Source organism: Megascapheus bottae, chromosome 14 (genome assembly GCF_031878675.1).
Source record: "Megascapheus bottae isolate mThoBot1 chromosome 14, mThoBot2.hap1, whole genome shotgun sequence".
Taxonomy (NCBI): domain Eukaryota; kingdom Metazoa; phylum Chordata; class Mammalia; order Rodentia; family Geomyidae; genus Megascapheus; species Megascapheus bottae.
Window position 1 is genome coordinate 12,095,986 of NC_143522.1, and position 24,905 is coordinate 12,120,890.

At 45.1% G+C, this 24,905-nt stretch overlaps 1 protein-coding gene and 1 non-coding gene across 3 annotated transcripts in view; one reads left to right on the forward strand and one right to left on the reverse strand.

The window, feature by feature from the left end:
• Ltbp2 (latent transforming growth factor beta binding protein 2) overlaps positions 1–24,905 on the reverse strand; it is a 92,878-nt gene that overhangs the window by 32,326 nt on the left and 35,647 nt on the right. For both annotated transcript variants that reach the window (XM_090344478.1, XM_090344477.1), the window contains exons 4-10: positions 19,882–20,072; positions 17,627–17,797; positions 16,905–17,111; positions 15,828–16,114; positions 14,778–14,880; positions 2,993–3,067; positions 836–958 (exon numbers count right to left, since the gene is read on the reverse strand). In XM_090344478.1, coding sequence (XP_090200604.1) covers positions 836–958; positions 2,993–3,067; positions 14,778–14,880; positions 15,828–16,114; positions 16,905–17,111; positions 17,627–17,797; positions 19,882–20,072 — 1,157 coding nt within the window. The remainder of the gene's footprint in view (positions 1–835; positions 959–2,992; positions 3,068–14,777; positions 14,881–15,827; positions 16,115–16,904; positions 17,112–17,626; positions 17,798–19,881; positions 20,073–24,905) is intronic.
• Positions 18,251–18,352, forward strand: LOC150054696 (U6 spliceosomal RNA). Its single transcript, XR_016537757.1, has one exon. It is a non-coding gene; the product is annotated as a U6 spliceosomal RNA (small nuclear RNA).

A 24,905-nucleotide genomic window follows, 5' to 3' on the forward strand; every position in this document is an offset into this window, starting at 1 on the left:
TTCTCCTAGGACAGACCAGATTCAGCTTACATCAGTGCTCCCTCTGGGTGGCACCAAAGTCTTGTTCCTCCTGATGATCTTCCAAGAGCTAGTGCCAGGCAGTTTGTATACTCAGGACACGGCCAGCCATAGGGAGCTCTTCTGAGCCGGAGGAGACCTGGTCCCTGAAGCCAGTTAGGACTGGATTTATTCAGTTCTGGTCAGGCTTTCCTGGACAGGAAAGCCCCATCTGGACTGTGTTGTCAGCTCTGCTGTCTAGGGGAACTGGCATCCTGGGCCTCTTTCAGCTGAAAGCCACAGAGGTCACTGGGAAACAGTTGCTGGGGTACATAGTCAGGCACATACAATCACAGTTCTGAGTCTCACAAGTTGTGACAAGTATGTGTTTGTGGATGTGGAAACACATTCCTAAAGGATCCTAAGCTTATGGAAAGCCCTGGGATGGGGCAGTGACACCACTAATCTTTAAGAAAGGACACTTGTCAGTCACATGACCAGGCTGCTATGCTCAGGAGCTAAGACACAGCCACACAATATAGCAGAAGTAATACATGCTCCCTAAGATCAATGGGGCAGCAAAGGAGACAGAGATGACCAGAGAGGAAGAAACAGGAAACCAGAATCTTAAACTGCCATGATGACCTAGAAAAGAAGTCAAGAGTACAAAGTGAGGACTGTCCCTTGCGGATGTGCTGATCAGTATTGTACCTTAGCCCAAATCCAGAATGAGTAGCACACACAAGCCTGAGTCATGGGGAGCTGAGGCCTGGGGAAACTGTCATGCTGGCCTGTGTGCCTGGAGGGTGCCCCACCCCTGCTCCCCACCACCACTCACAGACACAGCGGCTTCGAGATGGGTCCAGCATGAGTCCAGGTCTACACGTGCACAGGTAGCTGCCCCTTGTGTTTACGCACTCCGAGTCCTTGCACAGGCCCAGGATCAAGCATTCATTGATATCTGTAGGAGCGGAGGAGGTGACCAAGTGCCTGCCCCAAGGTCCAGTGGTGGGTAGGATCTGTGCAGAGACTTTTGAATACTTTCTCCAAATCAAACAAGAAAAAGAGAGAGCTGCTATCTATTAAATGTGGTCACTCACTCTGTAACTCAGTTTCTTCATCTGTGAGGCTAATGACAGTGATTTCCAGACAGTGTTGTTAGAAAAATTGCAAACTATTTGGTTCAGTAACCGGCACTAATAACAATCTTAGTGGGAAGAACTAATATTTTAGGGGTGCCTATTCTATTCCTAGAACTGTGAATGTAACTCTCTACTCCTCAACTCTGTGAGAATCGCAAGAGGGACAGGAAATAGATAGGAGGGATAGTATGCACAGTTATAGAGGCAGGCAGGCCCTTCCCAGACATGGAGACCATGGCCCACAGCCACCACACAGGAGTGGGGAGATTTTAGCAGTGGTCCCTCAGGGGTATGGCTTAGTATCCTCTATCCCAAAGGCTCTGTGGAGGGAGGGTGGGAAGCTCATTCAGATCTTGACAATAGCCTTAATGCTCTAGATGGAAAAACCTGCCAGGAGAAGAAGGCTGGGACAAGGCAGACATGAACAGCCCTATATGCCAACAAGGCAGTAATAGCGTTTTCTCTATACTCACTCTTCTTCAGTACACTCTCCTAAGGTGTATGACTGCAGGGTAGGCTTCCTTGTATTGACCTTTTGTCCGGTTAAATACCTTTTCTTATCCACAGACTAGAAATTACTTCTGGAAGTCTGGTATTCCCACAGGTAGACAATAGCCAACTTCCATCAGTCTCCTCACTACAAAATAAACTTCTGAGGGGGAGGGCACTCTGGTGTCATCTGGGGCAATGCCTGGTCTCTCACCCAGCTTCATTCAAGGTAAAACTTACAGACAAGTATCAGTCTAGTTCCTGAAACTCTCAAAAGAGAAGGTCAAAGCTGGGCATTGGTGGCTCATGCTTGTAATCCTAACTACTCAGGAAGTTGAGATCCGAGAAACTCCATTTGAAGCCAGTCCAGGCAGGAAAGGCTATAAGGCTCTTATTTCCAATTAACTACCAGAGGAAAACAAAAACAAAACCATAAAAAACGGAAATGAAGCTATGGCTCAAAGTGGTAGAACAGTAGCCTTGAGCAGAAAAGCCCAGAAACAGTGACAGGCCCTGAGTTCAAGCCTTACAACTGACAAGAGAGAGGGGGCAGGAGGCAGCATCTTGCTAATGTTGTAGCTCTAGAAGACCCTCAGTGGCAGAAATCCCTTGGCTACATCGTAGGCCCACACTCAGCAGGGCATGGAACAGCTCAGGGGAAGACACTGTCCTTCAGCAAAGGCTTCTGATCCACTGGCCAACCAGGCTCTACTCGTTACCCCTTCTGAGACCCCAGTAGTGACACCACAATTAAGCTCTCCTCAGTGGTGGGCTCAGCTAAGCTGACCTACAGAATTCTCAGCCAGGCCAGCAAGGCCAGAGCAGGACCAAGATTCAGTGTCCCTCCATCTCTCTATACTTGTTTACCTCCCTCCTGTCCCTTTTTGCCTTCCTGTCTGTGGGTTGAGGCTGGTGGGAGGTGGGCTAGAGGGCTGAGCAAGCTGTTGAAACAATCCCAGAGGTTTCTACCAGTTCAGGCTGACCTAATAGAAAGCGCTTCAGGAAGACCAGCATCGGAAGTGAATGGATGTGTGGAGCGGGAAAGGTACCTTTAGATTACACACAGCCCCCAGGACATCTGAGGAAATTCTGAGTGTGTATATGTGAGGTGGAGATTGGGAGGAGGAGGCTCAATTGCCTTGGCTCTTTCTCTCTTGTACTCTCTTGCAAGTTTCCAATGTCCTCCAGCCTCTGGAACCAGCAGACCTAACTGTTCTCTGAGGTGGGGCTTATAGATGCCTAGCAGAGGCCACCCAGGGAGCAATAGGTGCTTTTCTTAGCTAGGAATGAATGGTGTTGCTTCTGTATCAGTAGGCTTCATTATTTCCCTCCCATAGTTCAAATCTGGTCTGGATTGTGCTTACCTTGGCAGTGAGTGAAGTTCAGTCTTTTGTACCCTTGGGGGCACTCCAGCTGACCATTTTCAATCACTGGGGAGGCTGGAGAATAAAGACATGGACAAGCATTATTGTAGAGCCCTTGGGTTCCTCTGTTGCCCATGCTGGAAAGTGGGTACAATCTGGAGATCTAGTCCACTCAGCAGCCCTGGGTCCCGCCCCCACCCAAGTCATCACCCTGGATGGCTATGCTACCTGACTCTTGCCAGGCTCCTTCTGGTCCACCTTGATTTTTCTTTTTGTCGGTTGTGGGACTTGAACTCTGGGCCTGGGTGCTGTCCCTGAGCTCTTCAACTCAAGGCTACTACCCTACCCCTTGAGCCACAGCACCACTTCCTCCACCTTGATTTTATGAATAGTGATAGTAGGAGAAATAAGCCAGACACTTGTTTGTGGAATCTGCAAAAGGTAAGTCCACAGAGGCAGACAATGGAACACAGGGTACAGAGAGGTTGAGGTGGGGTAGAAGTAGTTTGAGCAGTTGTTGATAAAAACTTCAGGTAGACAGGAGGAATAAGTCCGAGAAACTTGTTATACAACATGGTGACTATAATTAATAACAATGTATTCGGCACTTGAAAGTCACTAAGAAGGCAGATTTCAATAAACTAACAACAGAAACATAAGCACCAAAATCAACTGAGTAAATGAACACATGCCATCGTGTTAATGCAAACTGTAAATGTTTCTGTAATCTTCGTAGCTTTTTAAAATTTGTGCCAGTCCTGGGACTTGAACTTGGGGCCTAGGCACTGTCCCTGAGCTGTTTTTGCTCAAGGCTAACCCTCTAACACTTGAGCCATAGCTCCCCTTCCAGCTTTTTGGTGGCTAATTGGAGCTAAGAGTCTCACAGACTTTCCTGCCTTGGCTGGCTTTGAACCATGATCCTCAAATCTCAGACTCTTGAGTGGCTAGGATTATAGGTGTAAACCACCCATCCCTAGCTCACAATTATTCATCAATAGCTGCTCTCACCAGGCACATTATATTCTTTAGCAGATACAATTCTCTCTATATTATAGGTTTTTTTTTATCATTTTGGGTAATATATGATAGGTAATTTTTTACTGATCCGGCATGTTATCATGAGAAGTATCAATTGACTTCTATGATTGCTTATACTTATGCCATTAGTAGTAGTTTTTTTTTTTGCCAGTCCTGGGCTTGAGTTCAGGGCCTAAGCACTGTCCTTGGACTTTCTCAAGGCTAGAGCTCTACCACTTGAGCCTCAGCACTACTTCCAGCATTTTTGTATGTATGTGGTACCAAGGAATTGAACCCAGGTCTTCGCGCATGCTAGGCAAGCACTTTAACCACTAGGCCAAACTCCCGGCCCTATTAGTAGTATTTTGAACCCACTGTTTTTCTACAGGAATTTTCTAGTTACATAGCTTTGCAAGACTTGAATAAGTAACACCACACATTATAAAAGTCCTATAAATAAAGCACTGTAATCTATACTCTGCTATAATAAGATAATGATAAGGCAGTATCATAGTCTCTTGGAAAGCTCCTTAACCTGAGGACATTATCACATGCCAACCCAGACATGTGATTATCTGACAGATATATATGCAGGCAGACCAGGCGAGGACATATCCTAGTAAAGTCTAATGATTTTGTTTAATATTAAAAATATTAGAGCCGAGTGCCAGTCATTCACATCTATAATCCTAGCTACTCAGGAGGTTGAGATCTAAGGACTGTGGTTCAAAGCCAGCGAGGGCACAAAAGGCCATGAGATTCTTATCTCCAATTAACCACCAGAAAAACAGAAGTGATGCTGTGGCTCAAGAGGTAGAACACTAGCCTTGAGCTGCAGAGCTCAAAGACAACACCCAGAGTTCAAGCCTCACGACTGACAAAAAAAGTAATAATAATAAATAAAAATACATATAATTTGAAGCTCTAGTTTATACTGGGTCCTACTGTATAACCCAGAATGCCTTAAACTTTTGCTCTTCCTGACTCAGACTCCTGAGTGCTAGGATTATAGGCATGGCCCACCATTCCTGGCACTAAAGTTCCACTGTTTTTCCTGCTATGGCCTGTTTTACTCTGGGTTTGCATGCTTGCTATGGGGACAAGTGTCTGGCCTTAGCAAGCCACTCTCATGGAGATAAATGTGGATGAGACTATGCTGGGACTGAGACAGAAGATGGGAGTGAGGCTGGGAAACATGCATGTCCCTGGCATGGGGCCTGGCAGTATGAGCTGAGGACAGAGAGGAGGGAAGAAAAAAAAAAAAACAGACATTGTTTGGAGAAAGTCAGAAAACAGGCTGATTAGATGCAGTCCATGGGCATTATGAAGAACAATGCAAGGCAATTGCCAGGGGGCTGAGGAGTAACTTCACCCACTGCTGTTGCAAGGATACTGTGTCCTTTGTATTTTGTTGTTTCTCACAACAGTTGCTCTGCAAGGCACAGTCCTTGCTCTGCTTTACAGATTAGGAGAACAAGGTATAGAAGATGATTGAAGCTGATTCAGGCACAAAAGTCATGTCTTTTCAGAAAAAGGGAGAGAGGAGTAGTGGAGAGAGAGTGGAACAGAGACAGACAGATACAGCGACAGACAGACACAAAGACACAGAGAGACAGAAGCAAGGAGATCTGTTAGGGGAATATGAATGGGCCAGAAGGCCAATGCAGCATTGCTACTGCTGTTCAGATGAGAGTTAGGAAGTGTCTTTCTTTCCTCAGTTGTCACAAAAGGAATGGCAGACAGGATGGCTGGAGCTGGGGGCGAGAGGGGAACCAGCTGCTGGCATCTGAAGAAATCCCTGGGAACCCAAGTAACACAGTAAGCTGAGAGGAGCTGGCTGTGTTCACTAGGCTGGAAACATGCTCTTTCTAATAGTGATTTTTCTCTCTTGGTGAGGGGGCTCTGCAGTCTCACTGGGCTGGAGACAAAGTATTGTATAGTCAATCAATGCTTAATGAAGGTAGGATCCAGAAAGAAATAACTGCCATGCCACTGTCTCCCAATTTTGCTAATAATTTCCACCCCAAACCCTCATCCTAGAGCTCTCCTCACCCTTCCTCACACCTCTTCCAGACAATCTATGAGGGGCTAGTTTCCAGAATCTGTGAGACTGAGTTCAGCATCCAGTCCAGAAAAACCAGCCTCCATCTCTTTAGGTTAAAAGGAGAAGGTTAGCCAGCCATATGGCCTGGGTGAGAATTCAACAGCCAGTGAGCTGGGCAGTTCACAGTGATCAATGTGTTCTCAATATATCTGCCTTCTCTGGTCATTTCCTTTCCTAGATAAGTATCTTGAATACTCAGATGCTTGACAAGTGTTCCTCAATGTATCTAATGATTCTGTCCTGCAGAGTTGACAAAGGACAGTGTGAAAAGCCTATCCTCTAATTCTCCAGGCCTCATACCAGACCAAGGTTGTAACAAGGGTTCAGAGGAGAGAGGAGAGAATGTACCATCAGAGATCTGGAGATAAAATGGTTAAGGTGTGATTCTCACTTGTCCTTCAAGTCCATACTTGGTGAGCTTTTATTGGGGGGGGAGATACTTTTTAAAAATTATTATCTATAAGCAGTTGTCCTTGAATTTAGTATTCTGAGTCCTGACAAAGCCAAAGCAACCACCAGGGGCCCAATTTGTATCAACTTGAACTCCAGGGTCTGAACACTACAAAATTCCTTGATGAGTAACTTTCTTGGTAAGACAATGGGGCCATGTGATTCTGAACCTTGACTTCAGTTCTTCTGGTTCCTGAGTTCAGCCTCTGCTCCCACTCTGTAGCATCCTTGTTGTCTGTAGACCAGGGCAAGGTAGAGAGAGACCTTGGCTGCAGCCTGCTCAATGTGCTAAAGCCTCCTTTGGGCTGCTGGGACCCTACAAAGGCCTCTGCAGAGGCAAACTAATTACTGAAGACAGTTTTGGCTCTGATTCTATGGGCAGAGCTAAGAGGAGATGGTGAAGACATGTGTTTGGCCACAGGGCTGTTTACAGCCTGCCAATTCCGGCCTGTGATGACAGGTGTCTACAGCAGGGAGATGTGTAGGTCTTCTCCTCTTTACCCAGCAAACAGACTCACATGGCTGATGAGGCTAAACTTGGTGCCACAGAGGCATGTGAGCAGGCAAGAGCCAGGGCCTCTTAACTTATGAAGCTTGGTCAGGTATGCTGGAGAGAAATTCCTGCTCACTTAGTACAGGGTTGTGTGTGCTGGGGCAACTAGACCCATATCTAACTTCTGACTCTACTCAGACTTGTCTTGTGACACATGTTTTTTTACCCTTTTTTAGCCTGAAATTTTTCATCTGTAGAAGTGGGGACAGAAACTCAATTTTGTGTGGTTGAGAATTTATTTTTGCATCCCCCCATCCCCGCAAGAATGTAAAACAGAACTACAGACTCATCTACAATCTGAGTAGATATTTTCCTAGTGTTATTCATTCCTTCCTTCATTCTTTCCTCCCTTCCTTCTTCTCCCTCCCTTCCTCTCTTTTCCTTCCATCCCTCTCCCTCCCTTCTTCTCTTTCTCCCTTCTTTTTCTTCTCTCACCCTTCCTTCCTTCCTTCTAGAAACAATCTCAAGGATAGTATGCTGGTCTATTACACTGTGCTAGATGGATTTGGGCAAATCATTCAACCTCTCTAAGCCTGGGTTTTCTTTTTAGTAAACACTAAATAAGCATCTAAACATTTGAGCACACCAGTCATCACACTGTAGTAATAATCATTTCTCAGATTTGTTTTGGCAGCACTAGGATTTGAACTCAGGACCTAGCACTTGTTTGGCTCGCACTCTACTACTTGAGTCATGCCTCTAGTCCTTGTACAAATAGTCATAATGTCCATTATCCAGACTTTCCTCCTTTGTGAAACACCAGTGGTTCCACTGTCCATCATCAGTAATGATGGACATTACACCTAAAGATGTCTACCTGAAGAAATTTCCTCTGAGAAGCACTAAGGTCAACATCACTATAAACAGTGAGGCAGAGAGAAATCTGGGCAGAACTGTGCTTAGACAGGAGCCACCCAGCAGTCACTCCACCAGCCTTAGCCTTCCTGGAGCTCCACAGGCTAGAGATGCCACGTGTCATATGTGCCCACCCCTGGGAGGAGTGGGTGTGACAGGGGGGAGCTAGTTGAGTCTGGGACACAATTCCCAGGAGGCTTCAAGTCCCTTGGAGGAAGCTTTCAGAACACTGCCCAGCCAAAGGGACACTGGATTTTTTTGAAGCCCAACAATGGGAATTTTGTCCATTTCAATTCTCTAAGACTGGGTGTCTCCCCCAGACTCCCAGAGAACAGGAGCCCCACCCCAGCATAGCTCTTCCCCAAACTGGAGTCCTCCAGTTAAGCAAATGCCTGAGCCAATACTGCAGAAACTGCAAATCATGGTGTGGCTGGAAGCAGGGGTCTGGAGTGGATGGACCTTCTTAAGGTACAGGGTAGCCCTTACACCTGGAAACATCATTAGAATGCAGTCTAATGAGAAAACACTTAGTGTGGTACCTGGCACTCACAAGTGCTCTAAATAAGCAGTTGCTAATGATGACAACTGCTGTGACTTCCCCTTGGACCCACATCATCCTCAAATTGCCAAACCTCCATAGTACCTCTGTGATATGTCTAATGGGCCAGAGTAAGGACCAAAGAAAGGAAAACATTCTTCTATTGAGTTTCATAGAAATCCTCAAACCCTCATCCCCTCAAAGGATAAGTTTCTTCCTCACCACCTTTGGGAAGCTTGTTTTGGCAGGTATACCACTCGCCATGAGAGCTCAGGACTTCTAGGCACAACCTATTTTCTTGCTGGCTATCTGCAGCTTTTATATGTCTCTTAGGCTGTTTCAAAAGTTAAACTCAGTTTACTAGAAATATTCATGCTTCTATGTTTTTCCTCTCTAGAACCATATTGAATAAACCTACTAACTTTGATCTCCGACAATTCTTTTTTTGGTGGCAGTACTGGGATTTGAACTCAGGGCTTCATGATTACTTGGTTTACTTGCTTAACTGACATTCTAACACTTGAGCCCTAATTATTATATTCCTAATTATTTTGGAGATGGAATCTCATGTTTTCTGCTTGGGTTGACCTTAGACCTTGATTCTTAGGATCCCAGTCTCTTGAGCAGCTAAAATTGTAGATGTGAAACTGGTTTAGGGCAATTCTTTGAACAACTCTTAATTGTTAGGCTGGGTTACACAGACTGCTAATCTGTCTGTGTATTGGATCCAGTCTTAACAGGAATTGTCCTTTATGCACGAGTAATTTATGAAATGCATCTGACATGCATCCTCTTAGCCACAAAATTCAAATCTAGTCCCCTAGTTGTTCTCCTTCAAGCAGGCCCAGCTCTCCCTATAATAGCTTCATCCATCCTCACTGTGTGACCTTGTACAAGTTCCTAAGCCTTCTCTGAGCTGCATTTTCTTAATTAAGACCCTTAGATTGGAGTTGGAGAAGGAGTCCAAGTGGTAGAGCACCAGCCAATAAGTAAAAGTGTCCAATATCAAGTTTGAGAGTTCATGTTAGAAAAAACAAAACAAAACAAAAAAAGCCTTTGTTTTACAGGTTGTATAAATCAAATGAAACAATGCAAGTGAATGTCAAGCTAAATGTAAAAGTTCAGCAGAAAATTGGCAGTCATTCTTATTTTAAGGAGGGGAAGATTCAGAATTCTGTGAAGGAGCAGAGTAAGAGAATCAACTTTCCCTTAAGATACAGGGAGGGGCCTGGGTTCTGAAGTGAACTCATTCTAGGCCAGACAGACAGAAAGAAGATCTTGTGGCAAACAGCTGGATGCCACCACCATAGGCCTTGAGCCACGTGCCAGCTCCATCCATTCCAGCAAAGGAGCCTTGGGGTTGACACAGCTAGTGCCAAGCTTGATGGGACACTTGCCAAGTTTCCAGTCAACCCAGATGCCTGTCTTATATGGAAACTCAAATGTGGCCTCAATTAATGTGACTCTTGAGCTCGGTGCATTCCCAGACACTGATAGGGGCACTAGAGATGCTTGGAGTTAGGCTAGGCCTTTGATAATAACTCCTAACTTCCTTCCAGGAAGAAGTCCGGAAGGCCAGTAGGGGACATACTGCAGCTCTTGCTCAGAGGAAGAAGAGGGGAGAGAACCACAAGTGGGTCTAGAATGATCCCACAGCCATCTCCATGAGGAAGGGTGTTCTGGAATTCTTATGGAAGAAAAGGGATATTCCTCTGCCATGAGACTAAGACCTCAAGGCAGTCTTTTCCCATGATAGAAACAGTTGTGTTCTGCAGGGATCTTCTTCAACTGTCTGATACAGAGCCTAAAAAGACTAAGACAACTGGGGGATGTCATGAGGCCATATAGCTCCCAGCTGCCCACTCTACTGCACTCATCATGACCTCACTCTGCTAGATCACTTTGCTGGACAAGACAACACCTTCCCTGAGAGGCACGGTCCCATTTCACCAGATGAGAAACTGAGGCAAAGTCGCAAGAGTGGAGAATGTTCTAGAATTCAGAAGTTCTGCTTCTTGCCAAGTATCCCCCAAACTCACCTCAGAAGTTCATCCTTGCAGCACCTGATACATGCATAGTAGCTTGCTTGTCATGCTTAAAGAAACACCCCCTGCCAGCTCTAGGCATGGGTGTAGAGCTAGGTGTCTGGCACATGGTCAATACAAATAAGGCCCGCTTACATCTTGCCCTTCCCTCAGCAGTACCCAGCTGCACTTTCATGTTTTAAATGTTTATATTGAACTGCTCAGGATGCTGGGATGCTTGATATTCCAGAGTCTGTGCTCTGGTGCCCATCTTGCTGAGCTGTGTTGAACACAGTGGAACACAGGGATTGTAGATAAGGAGGCTACTACCTGGGCTGAGACTTGAGGGATGTCCAGAGGCACATGTGGTATTCTGCACTCGCATATGCAGGTGGGGTACCCTGATTCATGGAGCTCTGCTCCCATGCCTGTTACCACGGGGTGCTAGGCCCTACTTGGACAGAGCTGGTCAGTTGTATTAGGAGCAAGTTCCCTGATTATCCACAGAGCTGAGCTTATGAGGCTGACCCAGCCTGGATCAGGAATGGGCCACCGAGCTGGCATGAAGCCTTTGAAGTATAAATGCTGATCTTTTCTTCTGTTCTCATTTTGTGAATGAGGATTCTCCCATGCTCAAAACCAGTTCCCTATGCTAAGCCTTGGACAAGGGGACCAGGCCCAGCAACATTCACTGCTAGTAGCTGTCATTGCTGCATCCCTACATCCCTGATTAGCCATCTGTCCTGAACAGACAGAACCTCATGTTTCCTTCTGAATGCCATAAGCAGAAGATGTGATATTTAAATGAAGACTCCAGGTTGGCTTTGATTTTCATCATCACCAGATGCTCACTGGAGAAGAGAGACTGACAACCCCACTCCCCAAGGTCCCTGCAGGACTTTACATGCTACCTTCCCTCTTGCATATGCCAACAGCTCTGGATCATGCTTTGTAGCCAAACTTCAGACAACTCAGGGCCTGAACCCTAGGTGGGAGGTGGAACCTAGCACTGAAGCAAGATTTTGCTTCTCAGCCAGAGTTCATACTTCATGCCTTGACCACAGCTGAGCTCAGTCTTGCCCTCCATTGTTTCCCAGACTCCAGAGGCAACATCATGATAACACCCAGGCCCCAAGACAAGGAGAGAAACTCCTAAGGATGCTGTGGAATTGCATTTTGGATGAACCCCTGTGGTTTCTTCTGAGAATAGCCCTGCTAGGTGACGAGTCCTGAGGCAAGTCAGCAGCAGTAAGTCCTTGATACTCCCAGGAGGGCATACAATGGACTTGGGAGCCCTGACCCTACCTAATGCTTCTGACCTGCCCACCTTTCTTTAGGAGAGCCTGAGTTGGGGAGGACTCAGTAACAGATATTACACAACAGAACTGTTGCTCACTTTCCTGGCTGCACCTGCAAGTGCTTCCTTGTACATGCAAGTAGCTCTCCAGCAGCTCTCCTTGAGAACACGTTGACTGTCCTCCTCACCATGCCTTCATATCTCATCCTGGATGTCCTCTCCTATGGGAAGCCTTCTCAGGCCTGCTAGATGAGGAAGCGTCCTATTCCTCACAATGTACAGAAGCACTACATCTAAGGGAAGCACTCACATTTTAGATCATCTATGTACTTATCAACATGGTTCTAGATAAATAGAAGGAATCATTTTTTTCTAATTTGCACACAGGTGCTCCATGACTCAAAAGTGCCTCATCCTACCATCTGTGTCTCCACAGCACTCAGCATCTGTCCAGTCACCATACTAGCCTCTTTATTTCTAATGTCCACCAAATGTCTATGCTCTTCTTCCGTTGCCTCCTCCTGTGTCTACTCAGGCAGTGAACACCATGGGTACTTTTTTTTTGGTCAATGTAAATATTCGTGGGCTAAACAGAATGTGGGATAAAACAGTGCCAAGAATTAGCCTGACAAGAAGAAGGAAAAAAAAGGAAAGAAAAAAATGATTAAAAAAAGTCTGTAGGGGATGGAGTTTGGCCTAGTGGTAGAGTGCTTGTCTAACATGGAAGACTCAGGTTCGATTCCTCAGTACCATACACATAGAAAAAGCCAGAAGTGGCGCTGTGGCTCAAGTGGTAGAGCTCTAGCCTTGAGAAAGTCCAAGGACAGGGCTCAGGCCCTGAGCTCAAGTCCCAGGACTGGCAAAAAAAAAAAAGTCTGTGACCTGCAAGGGAAATATTGAGTAGAATGATATGTTGGTCCCTTTTCCTTTCTTGAGAACAACTTTAACAAGCAAGCCGTATGCATAGTATAGGTATAGTCTTCACAGGCCCAAACACCAAGTACTCAAGAGAGGTAAGAGGTGAGCAATTCAAATGTGAATGCTAGAGAAAGATGGAAGATTTGTACAATGGCAGGAGTCTGTACGAGCTGTGACCACACATCACTTCCTTGTGGATTCAGTGTAGTGTTCAATGTGAGGTAAATTCAAGTTTTACTTTTTGGAGCTTTAAGAATTTTTTTCCAAATACTTTGGATCCACTGTTGGTTGAATGAGCAGATACAGTACTGCAGATACAGAAGACCAGCTGTAATAGCTACCATACAGAGCTTCCATTTAAGTTCTGCAGCAACCTGTGAGGTCTCACAGATGAGAGGCTAGAGGGCAGAATGGAGTCTGGTTCCTAGTACATGCCAGATGCTCAAGCCTGGGTGCTGAATACTATCCTTTACCACTTTACTAAAACCCTATTACCCTGCAAAACCATCTGCACTTTATTTTCTGTTTGGAAAATGTAGTCACAGCTCCACTGCTGAGTCTGATGATGGGAACAGCCCTGTTCCTCCCACCTTTGGGCTCTGCTCCAGGCACCCTTCCCCAAATTGGCTCACTGAGCTGACTACTGACAGGCAAGAGGAATCCAAGCCAGGCCCAGGAACAAAGCCTGAAGGGGAAACCAGGTTGTGTGGGCAGAAGCCATATTCAGGCACAGGCACCTAGCCATCCCTCCTAGATGTAAGACTAACACCTCTGAGAACAGTATGAGTGAACCCTTTTTTTCTGCAATAAGTGTTTTATTTAGTAAATATATTTGAGAGAACACTAAGGGATACTTTAGCCTGAGTTGCTTCAGATTTAAAGCTACAATCATGCTTAAGCACTATGATCCATCTCCAAGTGACCTTGGACTCAATTTGTATTCAGATAAATGACTCTATAACAATAAAATTGACTTTCACAATAAAATAGGTAGCACTGTTTTTCTAAGTGAGATACTAATATTTATGGTGAGAAATTATATTCCCAACAATTAATATTTCTTGAATAAGTAATGTGTTCTCTACTTTGTTGTGAATATATTCTTTTGCTTTGTCAGCACTAAGCCAGATGACATAGTTTGAACCAGGTGATGAACATGAATGAAACATGGATGAAGTGAACAAATGTGTTCCTGAATAGACCTTTTCTGCTCCCCCATAAATCCTCAGTGATTGACATCTATGAGGCACTTGATAAGGACTTGCTGAATGAATGAATGAATGGATTTTCCCCCTACTCTCCAAAAGAAGGCAGGGGCTGGGGATCTCACATCTCAAAACCTGAGGATATTCTAGAACACTCAATCCCAAATCAGAGAACAAGGAATAGGAAAGGAGATGAAAAGTTCACCTGATTGACCACCACTCCACCCCACCCACTCAAAGGAGAGAAGGAAAAAAAAACACTGGGTCACTAAATCAAGACTGTTGGACTGCTGAGTTGGATATTAATGGTATGAGCCACTAGTGATTTGAGGATCACTGAGATCTGAGATTTGAGGGTCTAAGGATCTAAGATCTAAGGATCCCATAGCAAAGTCCATGAGACTCTAACTTCCAGTTAGAGTCAGGCTGTGGATCAAAGTGATAGATTGCTAGCCTTGAGCAAAAAAGCTCAGGGACAGTGCCCAAACTCACAACCAAAGTTCAAGGCTTACAACCAAAAAATAAGACAAAATTCAAAACAGAAACCCCTGGGTGCCTGAGGCCTGGGCAGGAGTATGAGAGGGTGGAGGAGGTTCATCAGCAGGCAGCAGCCCCTCACAGACAGTCAAGCAGAACAGACGCCCAGACGGCTAAACACAGGAGCTTCATAGAGGTTCCCTCAGAGCAACACATAGGTGGTTTACCAGTCTATTCCACCTAGCTGGTCTTAGAAACCTCGATGGGGAATGAAGGGCATGCACTATAACAGAGGCCAGACCCAGGAGGGCTTCCTCCTAATCTTCCACCTTGATGAGAGAACTTACCTGGTCTAGGAGGACATGGGGCACATGAGGTTACCCCCCAGAAGGCTCCCACACTGCCACAGCAGTCTTCCTGTGTAGTTAGCTCCAGCAGAGGGTCAGCACACTGGAAAAGAGACCATGGACACTGGTGACACTTCACTCCCACAATTTTCTCTCTTGTTTTACATAAAGATGTCCCAGATGTCATAGAACTCAAATCTCCTACACAGACACATATTCTGCCAAAGGATGCCCACCCCAAGCCTGGGGAGAAATGTTTGACCAATGTCCTAGAAGGAAGCAGAGAAGGCTGCATCCACTCTCTCACACCCTGTGAGTTGGGGGTTCAGTTGAGACATATGATCTGCTCTGGGTAAACTGCCACCTTCTGTAGCCATTACTAGCTCATAGACAGAGGCTCCCAAATGGCAGGATTTCCTCCATCAACCTCCAGATAACTATGTGGTCACCCCAGTGAGAGCCCTCTAAATGAATGGGGTCCCCGGCCAAAGCTGGGAGTGATCTGGGACTCGGCTGTCCACCTCGCTCCGGTTCCCATAACCTCAAAAACACCAAACTGAAACAAGTAAAGCCCTCATGGATCTGGTCTAGATCCTATTCTTGGGAACCTGGCCTGGCCTCCCAACATGAGCTGAAGCTACCCCTGGAGGAAACAGAGCACCTCTGGTCTTTGGACTACCTGAGCTTTGGGATCTCATTCCACATCTTGTGGCACCCGTTGAGAGGCTAGAAATTAAACTCTTAGGTCCTAGGCCCATTTCTCAGGTAGCCAGAATTTTTTTTGAGACCAAATCCAGGCTGGTGACAGCTCCTGCGGCAGGTGATTTCCTTGATCCTTTCCAGTATGCCTGGTACTGACAGGTACTATGCTCACCAACCCAGATAGGAGGCCCCGCCTCTCCACACTCAGCCATTTTCATTCCCTGTTTTTTCCTATCTGGGAGATGAGAGAATCTGAAGTCATACTATGTAACAACAACAAAGGAGAGAGAAGAGCAGAGTGGAGGGTGATCACTGTTGGGGAAGCCCCAAGGACAGAGGCATTCTCACCTGTCCATTCATAGTATTCAGGTAACACCGGCCCAGCAGTCCCCGATGCTTGGGTGCCACTGGGGGAGGTGGCTGAGGGGGCTCTCCCGCCTGAGTAGGAATGCTGTTGCTGTCCCAGTGGCTGTGGCTGTTGCTGGCAGGAAGTCGGTATGGGGGTCTAGTTTCCACACTGTTCTCCTCTGGGGCCCTGTCAGCCTCTCCTCGCACCCGTGCCACCTGATGGATCTGCACAGAGGCCTCAGGTGGGTGGTTAATGTGTACCTTCACCAAGGATGGGTTCACGGAGGCTGTACACAAGGGCTGGGGTCAGAGCTGGGAAATAGGCTCCACCCTCACTCTCCCATACCCCAGAGTGCTAGGCCAGGTAGTCATGAGCTATGTGTGTCCTCCAGACTTCCCTGGCACTTCTTTGTTGTGTAGTTGGAGTTATCCCCCATGGGGGACAAGATGAGGTTCAAATTCCTTCAGTGGAGGCCCTTAAGTATAAAGTTCCAATGGTGTTGTGAGTTGTTACTCAAAGCCTTGAGTGATAGCCCTGGTCCTCCTCAATGGCTTTGCACACACCAGTCCTTCCCTCTGCTGAGCCATATTCATGGTCAAGAGCTCACTGCAGGTTACCTAGCCACAGGAGCTTTCCCAGAACACTACAGGCTTGGGGGTCCCTCCATCTCCCGACTCCTAAAGATTTGTGGCTTTTGTTTGGTTGCTTGCTTTTTTTCATCTTTAATTTGGGAGTTATTAACAGAAGCTAGGGAAAATGAAATGTTGCATGTTGAAATGCAACTTCCTATCCACCCTTCCTCTTTCTACTGCCCAGGGCTGTGGGTTCCCTGAAGGCAGGATGCTGCCTTTTTCCTGCTTTACTTCCCCAACATAGGAGAAGGACAAAAACTTGGAGAGAAACTCAGATGGAAGGGGGCAAAGAAGTTTAGGAAACAAAATGGAGCCCTGTGGGTAGAGGAACAAGAAGAGTCTGACAGTAAAGGAGGAGCTGGAGATTTCTCTGCTCCTGTCCAGCACAGCAAGGCTGACAGCCATTCTACCTGGCTCTGCCCAGGTTCATGATTGAGCACTCACCCAGCTGATTGGAGAGAGGCAACGTGAAGGTGGACTGATACAGGGAGCTTTCCAGTAGGGTCCTATGGTGAGATCTGCTCCCTGGAGACTCCCTGTCCTGCTGTGAGGCAGGAAGGTGGCAGAACTTCCCAGTAGAGTTGGCAGGGCACCAGCACTCATCCCGGCCAATGCAGCGGCCTCCATTCAGGCAGGGGATCTGACAGAAATCTACAATATCAATCCCCAAAGGTGATCAATGATGGAAGAACAGTGCCATCAATCTTGTGGCCAGCTAGTTACAACGGGGAAGCAGGGAGAGCAGGGACATCAAACCTAGATGGCTCAGGGAGTCCAGCACCCTCTGAAATGCAGGGACTTTCCAGGAGGCCACACAGTGAGGAAGGGGCAGATAACAACCAGCCATGGCCTTTCTAAAAAGCCCTTTCCTGTTTCTTCCTTCAGTCACCCAAGACACAGAACATTGGAATTAATTCCCTGTCTTCTTTGTTGACAGCTATATGACATGCCTAGAGTCACACAGCCATGTTGGGCCAAGGCTGAAGATTCAACTCCATATAATTTGGAACACCTGATGGAGTCTGCTCCCTTACCCCAATCTATACAAGAGCAGTGGCTTCCTACCTAGAAAGAATTTGGGCTCCAGTCCAAAGTAAGCCTGTCCCTGTGCCCAACCCAACTCCTCAGGACCAGATGGAAACCACCACAGCTGGAAAGGCACTCACAGATACGGAAGCCAGATTTGGGGTCATGGCCATGGCCACCCTGGCTGTACAGGGTAGTGGTGTCGCCCCGCTCACAGCTGTTGGCACAGTGCCCATGGGCACAGGTCTGCTTACAGATGGTAGGAGTGAAGACAATCTTGATCTTCTTTATTTTCTCTGTGAGGTTCAGTCCTGTAGAGAGAGGACTTGTGTCCAGGGGGCAGGGATGAAAGACACTGCCGTGACCTCCAGAGCCTAGTTAGGAAGGTCCATGGGACAAGGGATAAATCCAGGACATTCACTGAACACCTTTTGGATGCCATGACTATGATGGGACATAATCATACCTTCGAGAAGCCCACAAATGGTTGGCTTTCAAGGTCACACTTGGTACATGTTAATTCTTAATCTTCTTGATGAGTATTACTTAGCTGGAGCCATTCAAAATGAACACTTTCATGATTAACATAGTTGATTATTTGGCAACTTTCATATGTTCCAACCTAACATTGCCATTTTACAATTGGAGTGAAGGTCAGCGATATTTAGGATGCCTCATGGCATAGCCAGCAAAGGGTCATACCTGGGATTTGAACCCAAGAGCAGGAAATGAGATAAAGCTCAGGCTGGCTAAAGAGGATAATAGTGCTTGCTTCAACAACACATATACTACAATTGGAACAATACAGAGAAGCACTGCCCTTGAGCAAGGATGACACACAAATTCATGAAGCAGTCATTATTCTTTTTTTTTTTTTGCCAGTCCTGGGCTTGAGCTCAGGGCCTGAGCCCTGTCCTTGGACTTTCTCAAGGCTAGAGCTCTACCACTTGAGCCTCAGCACCACTTCTGGCTTTTTTCTATGTATATGGTACTGAGGAATCGAACCCGGGTCTTCGTGCATGCTAGGCAAGCACTCAACCACTAGGCCAAACTCCCAGCCCCTCTTTTTCTTTTTCTTTTTTTTTTTTTTTTTTTTAAGAGAGCTAGAATGATACTACCCGATTAAGGGCAGGTTAGGGGTCTGATTACCAGAACAAGAATCAGGCACTTTCTTTGGTGGGGGAAACCATTAAAAACTTTCCAGCAAGATATCAGAGAGGAAGTGTGGGAGGACTACTGATAGGAAGAGTAGATTGGGCACAGGTGAGGTCACTTCATTAAGTAAGGATAATGGCAATGGAAACACAGAGATTTATTAATTCCGTATGGGAGCCCAGGAGGAGAACAGAGCCAGAAGATTGAGGAGGGAATCAAAAGTTAGAAGTGGAAAAAGTATATGTGGATCAAGATGAGCAGGAGGAAGGGTGGGAGGGAAATGGGGACCATGTCATGAGAAAGGGTATCACTGTTTGTGAAGTTATGCACCTTCTATCTGGTGACTATAATGTAACCCTTCTATTAATCACAATAAAAGATTATTAAATAAAAAAGTATATGTGGACTGTGGGTCCAAGAAGCTTGTCTGTGTAGGGAGGAGGTGGCAGGAGCTAGTTCCCAGTATCTGTAAGCAGATTAAGTAGGGGAGGCCTGTAGGAGATGCTCTGAGAAACAATACAGAGTGGATGCTCCAACAAAGAGAGGGGATGTGAATAACAACATTGTGTGTCATGCTGAGAGTCCAGAAATGATGATCTTTTCCTAGCAGGATAAGTCAGTGTTTCTGAAGCAGCTGGCAGTGTTGGACCAAGAGGGTTGGAGTTTAAAGAAGAATGAGGAAGGAGTATTTGGGTTGGAAGTTTAAGCTCATTCTTACTTATAAAGAAGCAAAGGCATAATAGGACAACAGATAGGCTGAGATAGAATATCTAAGGTTCTAGAGTCCTCACTTATTTTGGTACCCCTGAAGTTTGGCACAAAGCAAATGCTCAAATATTATTGCCATAGCTCCACTCCCAGCTTTTTGGAAGTTAATTGGAGAAAAGAGTTTCACAGATTTTCTTGCCCATGGCTTTAAACCATGATCCTCAGATCTTAGCTTCCGAGTACTTAGGATTATAGGTGTCAGTCACCAGTACCTGTTTGCTATTATTTTGACTTATTTTCTTTCTTGTGTGCTGGGAGTTGAATCCAGGGTCTTGAACAATTAGGCATGTGCTCTCCTACTTACTTATCTATACCCCCAACCCTTTCAGAATCTATTTGTTGATTGGCTGAATGAGGGACAAAATGACAACTCTGTTCCTTCCAGAGTGTGGAGGGAAAGTAGAGGTGGATTGTAGAGTGGGCAGAGATTTAGACACTCCTCTCCTCTAGGCTCTGAGGCAGGGCACCTTACCCCAGGGGGATGAGTGACTGTCCAGAAGTACTGCCTGCGGAGTGCCACCTCTTTGTTCAAGACCCAGTCCTGTGGGCAGAGCATTGGAAGTCAGCTGGCCATTGGCAGCCATGGCTGGGTAACGTTGGATGGTTCGAGACAGCCCCATATGCTGCTGGGGAGGGCGAGTCTGGCTGAGCCCACTCAGGGTCCTGTGGAGACAACCATGGCACCAGAATTTACATCCCAGGAGCAATGTCTCTGTGGCTTCCTTCATCTGGCTGCCCGTCTCCCCACTCTTTCATTGGATGAATGCTTTTTGGCTGCCTTCTCATGTGTAGTGGACTCCTGGACTTGGAGGTGCCTCAAGAAAGGAGAATGATCAGCCATCTGTAGAGGGAAGGCTTCTATGTGGAATAGTCAAGCCTTTGCTGTATTATTATGGACAAGTAACTCAGCCTTCAGGGCCTCAGGACTTTTGACTTTCTAAATGAAGACTGTCCTGTGTAGCTTTAGCATTCTGAAAGTCTTTGACAAAGCACTGATAGACAAACCAAAGCCCAGGACCACTTTGTCATTTATCCCCCACCCCTTTGAAACTTTTGCTTACTGGCTAATGCTCTATCACCTGAGCTATGCCTCCACCCTCAAGTCATTTTTTTGTTTTGCCAATCTGGGGCTTAAACTCAGAGCCTAGGCACTGTCCTGGAGCTTTCTCAAGGCTAGAGCTCTACCATTTGAGCCACAGCACTACTTCTGGCTTGTTCTGTATATGTGGTACAGAGAAAATGAACCCAGGTCTTTGAGCATGCCAGGCAAATGCTCTACCAGTAGTCCACACTCCTGGGCCTACTACATGTCATTTCTTAATATAATCCCTTATGCATTCCTTGTGGAATAGATGCTCACAACAAATACCTATTCATAGATCATTCAAAAATCTCCCTTTCATTTAGTTTTATGGTAGATTCAATAATCATGAATTCACTATCCATGAGCCCAATCCAGAAATACTTTTGTCTATTTTTTCTACCTTTATTCACACACATGATTTTATACTATTATCATCACTTATAGATACAGTTTTAAATGGATTTTTTCCCCTCCATTTAACATTAGGTCACGCTTTATACAATTCCTATGAGGGTCAATCTATAGATTACTCACAACTCAGATGTTCTCCTGCTGCAAGTTTATATTGCTTTAAAATTTTAACTGTGGACTTGTGTGTGTGTGTGTGTGTGTGTGTGTGTGTGTGTGTGTGAGAGAGAGAGAGAGAGAGAGAGAGAGAGACAGAGAGAGAGAGACAGAGACAGAGAGAGACAGAGACAGAGACAGAGAGAAAGAGAGAGAGAGAGAGACAGAGAGAGAGAGATAGAGAGAGACAGAGAGAGAGAGACAGAGAGAGAGAGAGAGTGTGTGTGTATGTGTTTCAGTGATGGGACCTGAACTTAGGGCCTCACATTCTTGCTTAGCTTTTTCACTAGAGCTGGTGCTCTACTACTTCAGCAACTATTTCCAGCCTTTTGCTATGTAATTGAAGATGACTTGCTCAGATTTGTCTGCCTGCTCCAGCTTGAAACTGGGATCCTCAGATCTCAGCTTCCTACATAGCTAGAATAATACATGTGAGCCATCCACACCAGTTTATGTTTTAAGAAAATCTTCTCCCTGCTGTCATGGACATAAGGAAACCACTCAGACATAAATAGTAACTAGTCCTTGGAAATAACAGTGCCTGTGTATATTTATGTATAAACATGTCTAATGACAGTTTAAAACTTTATGGATGTCTAGATTTGGAGTTTTTAAAACAATAGATATGTACCATGTAAAAATAAATCATAAAATCAAAATAAATCTTTACTCTTCCCAGAAATTCCATTACATAGATAAGGGAACTGAGGCTCAGCCAAAGCATGGAAGAAACAGATCACTAGGGACTCGCGGTGATGGTGAAGAGAGATATAGAAATTCTAGAAAGCTAGACTTCAGCTGGTACTTAAGGGATGAATAGGATTTCAAGAGCCCAAAGTGAAAAGGAAGAAGACTTCCAGATAAGAAAATGCCTGCAAGAAATGCACAGAAACACTGGCCACATTTAGGGAAGAATATAGGGCACAGTTTGAATAGGACACCAAATAGAGAAGAGGAAGGGAAGGAAACACTAGCTGTTAAGTATGCACCAGCTTGGAGGCATCATCATGCTAAGTGCTTATGTATCTTTTACTTGATCAAATAATTGGCTGATCAAAAACCTCTGTTTGGCCTAAACCAGCTTAAACAAAGTAAAGAGACAAATGATCCAACAGGAAAAATATGTGCAATCATATCACAGACAAAAAATAAATCTTAAGAAATAGAAAAAACAGCTCTAAAAGGAAAACCCCAGCCAGGCTCTATGCCTATAATCATAGCTACTCAGGAGGATGAGATCTGAGTACTATGTTCTAAACCAGTCTTGGTAGAAACTCTTATCTCCAATTCACCGGCAAAAGGCCAGAAGTGGCCAGGGTGGCCAGTACTAGCCTTGAATAAAAAGCTCAAGGGCTTGAGTGCAGTACTGGCACAAGAAACAAAAATAAAATAAAATAAATCTCAAAGGATATGAATAAATGGCTTACAGAAAATGAGTATTTCTTCAACATAGGGAAATATGTGCATTCTTTTTCCTCATAAGAGATATACAGATGAGAACTATGAGATAGCAGGTTTTATTCCATCTGACTAGGAAAATTCTCAGTGAAACTGTGCAGAAACAGGCCCTCTCAGACATTGCTGGCAGGAGTGTAAGTTGACAACTCTTACAGAAAGTAACTGGGCAATGTATGCTCTCAGCATGATGCATGGATTCCATCTTTAAAACTACAGATAGGGGCCAGGAGTTTGGCCTAGTGGTAGAGTGCTTGCCTAGCATACACAAAGATCTGGGTTCAATTCTTTGGTACCACATACATAGAAAAAAAGCTGGAAGTGGTGCTCTGGCTCAAATGGTATTGCACTAGCCTTGAGAAAAGTCCAAGGACAGTGCTCAAGCCCTGAGTTCAAACCCCATGACTGGCAAAAAACAAACAAAAAAAACAAAACAAAAAAAACTACAGATAGGGGTGGGGGGAGGGAGATGGGGACAAAAACATGAGAAGGGGTATCAATGTATGAGAAGTAATGCACCTACTACCTGACGAATGTAACTGTAACCCCTCTATACATTATCCTAACAATCAAATAATAATTTTAAAAAAACTACAGATAGACCTACTATAGTGGGCGTTGGCCCCTGCCCAGGTCCATTTTACTGCTGGTATATCCCCAGCAGCTGCAAGGACAGTGGCCAAAGCTTATATTTGTGACTTGAGTCCTGCTCTTGTCCAATGGGAACCACATGCCAAGAGCCTCCTATCACCATAGCCATATTACCAATGGCTATCTCAAAAGGGAAGATCAATTGCCACAGATTCCCATATCAAGGTGAAACAACTTCAGAAACTCTGAATTCAATCAGCACAAAGCTTGATTTCCTGGGAAGTCCACCCTTGCTTGTCTTTCTCCAGTATTATATTCTACGGCCTTTCTCCCTAGTGCTTCCCTAATTAACCACATCTACCCACATTCCACCTCTACGGGACTCCAACTAAGACAAAGACATGTGGTCAAACTGATGCATAAACTGAGTATTCATTGCAGCATCATTTTGAAATAGAATATTTTGTACAGAATAGAAACAAGCCAGTGTTCTTGAATAAAGGGTTGGTTAAACTAGGATCTGAGCACAGAACAAGAGGAACGGTGGCTGGAAGCAGAAGTAGCTCTTCATTTCAGGAAGGAATGATCTTCAAGACACAACGAAATATAAAAACACAACAGTCTACATCTCAACCCACTGCCTGTTTTTATCTAGGCTATGAGCTAACATATTCTTTTCTAACCATTTTTTAATGGTTGGGAAAAAAATCAAAAGAAAAATCATATTTCTTGACATGAGAAAATGATATAAAATTCAAATGAAAGTTTCCATAAATAAAATTTTGTTGGAACACAACCATGCTCATTGTCTGTGACTGTTTTTACTCTCAACCATACAGTTGAGTAGTTGCAGAAGCCATTTGTCACAGGAAGTCAAAAATATTTACTATCTGGCCTCTTCTAGAAGAAGCTTGCTGACTCCTGGTGTCGAGCATGTAAACTTTTGTGTAAATATACAGAAAATAAGGATTCATGTTGTGTTTATTTGACATACAGAAAATAAGAATAAACACAATATGGATTGTGTTTATTTGCATATTCATGAAGTAACCTTGGAAGGATACCCTGGAAAATTAATAACAGTGGTTACTTATGTGGGAGAGGCAAGAAATAGGAAGTGGGAGGGGGTTCAGCCAGTGTAACAATTTAATGAACAGTTATTCTGGGCTGGATTTTGTGCCAATAATACAAATCACATACATTACAGAGTGGTCTATGTGAAGGAATGCAAGAGTAAGATACTCACTTATCCCCATTTAACAGTTGGACAAACAGAATGTATGGAGGTTCTAGACCTTGTTGAAGAACAAACCTAAGTGCAGAAGCCAGTTTACTACACCAGGTCAACATCATCCTAAATGCACCCACTTTTGTCATTTTGTTTATTATCATTTTACAGTTGAGGATTCTGAGGCTAAGGAATATAACAGAACACCAGATTTGGGTATTTGCGTGTGGGGGGGAGCAGTGCTGGTACTGGAGCTTGAACTCAGGGCCTAATGCTTATGCTTGGTTTTTTTCACTCAATGCTGGAACTATACCATTTGAGCCTTGCTTCCTCATCTGGTTTTTTGTTGGTTAATTGAAGATAAGAGTCTCCTTGACTTTTCTCTCTGGGCTGGCTTTGAATCTTGACCCTCAGATTTCCGTCTCCACAGTAGCTTGGATTATGAGCCATCAGCACCCAACAGGTTTGGGCTTTTATGGTGGGGGGCCTGAAATGATTGGGGAAATATCTGTGCTGCATGGGCTGCGTAAGTGGGGTTCCTGGAGATTTTAAAACAGGAAAATAACATGGTCCA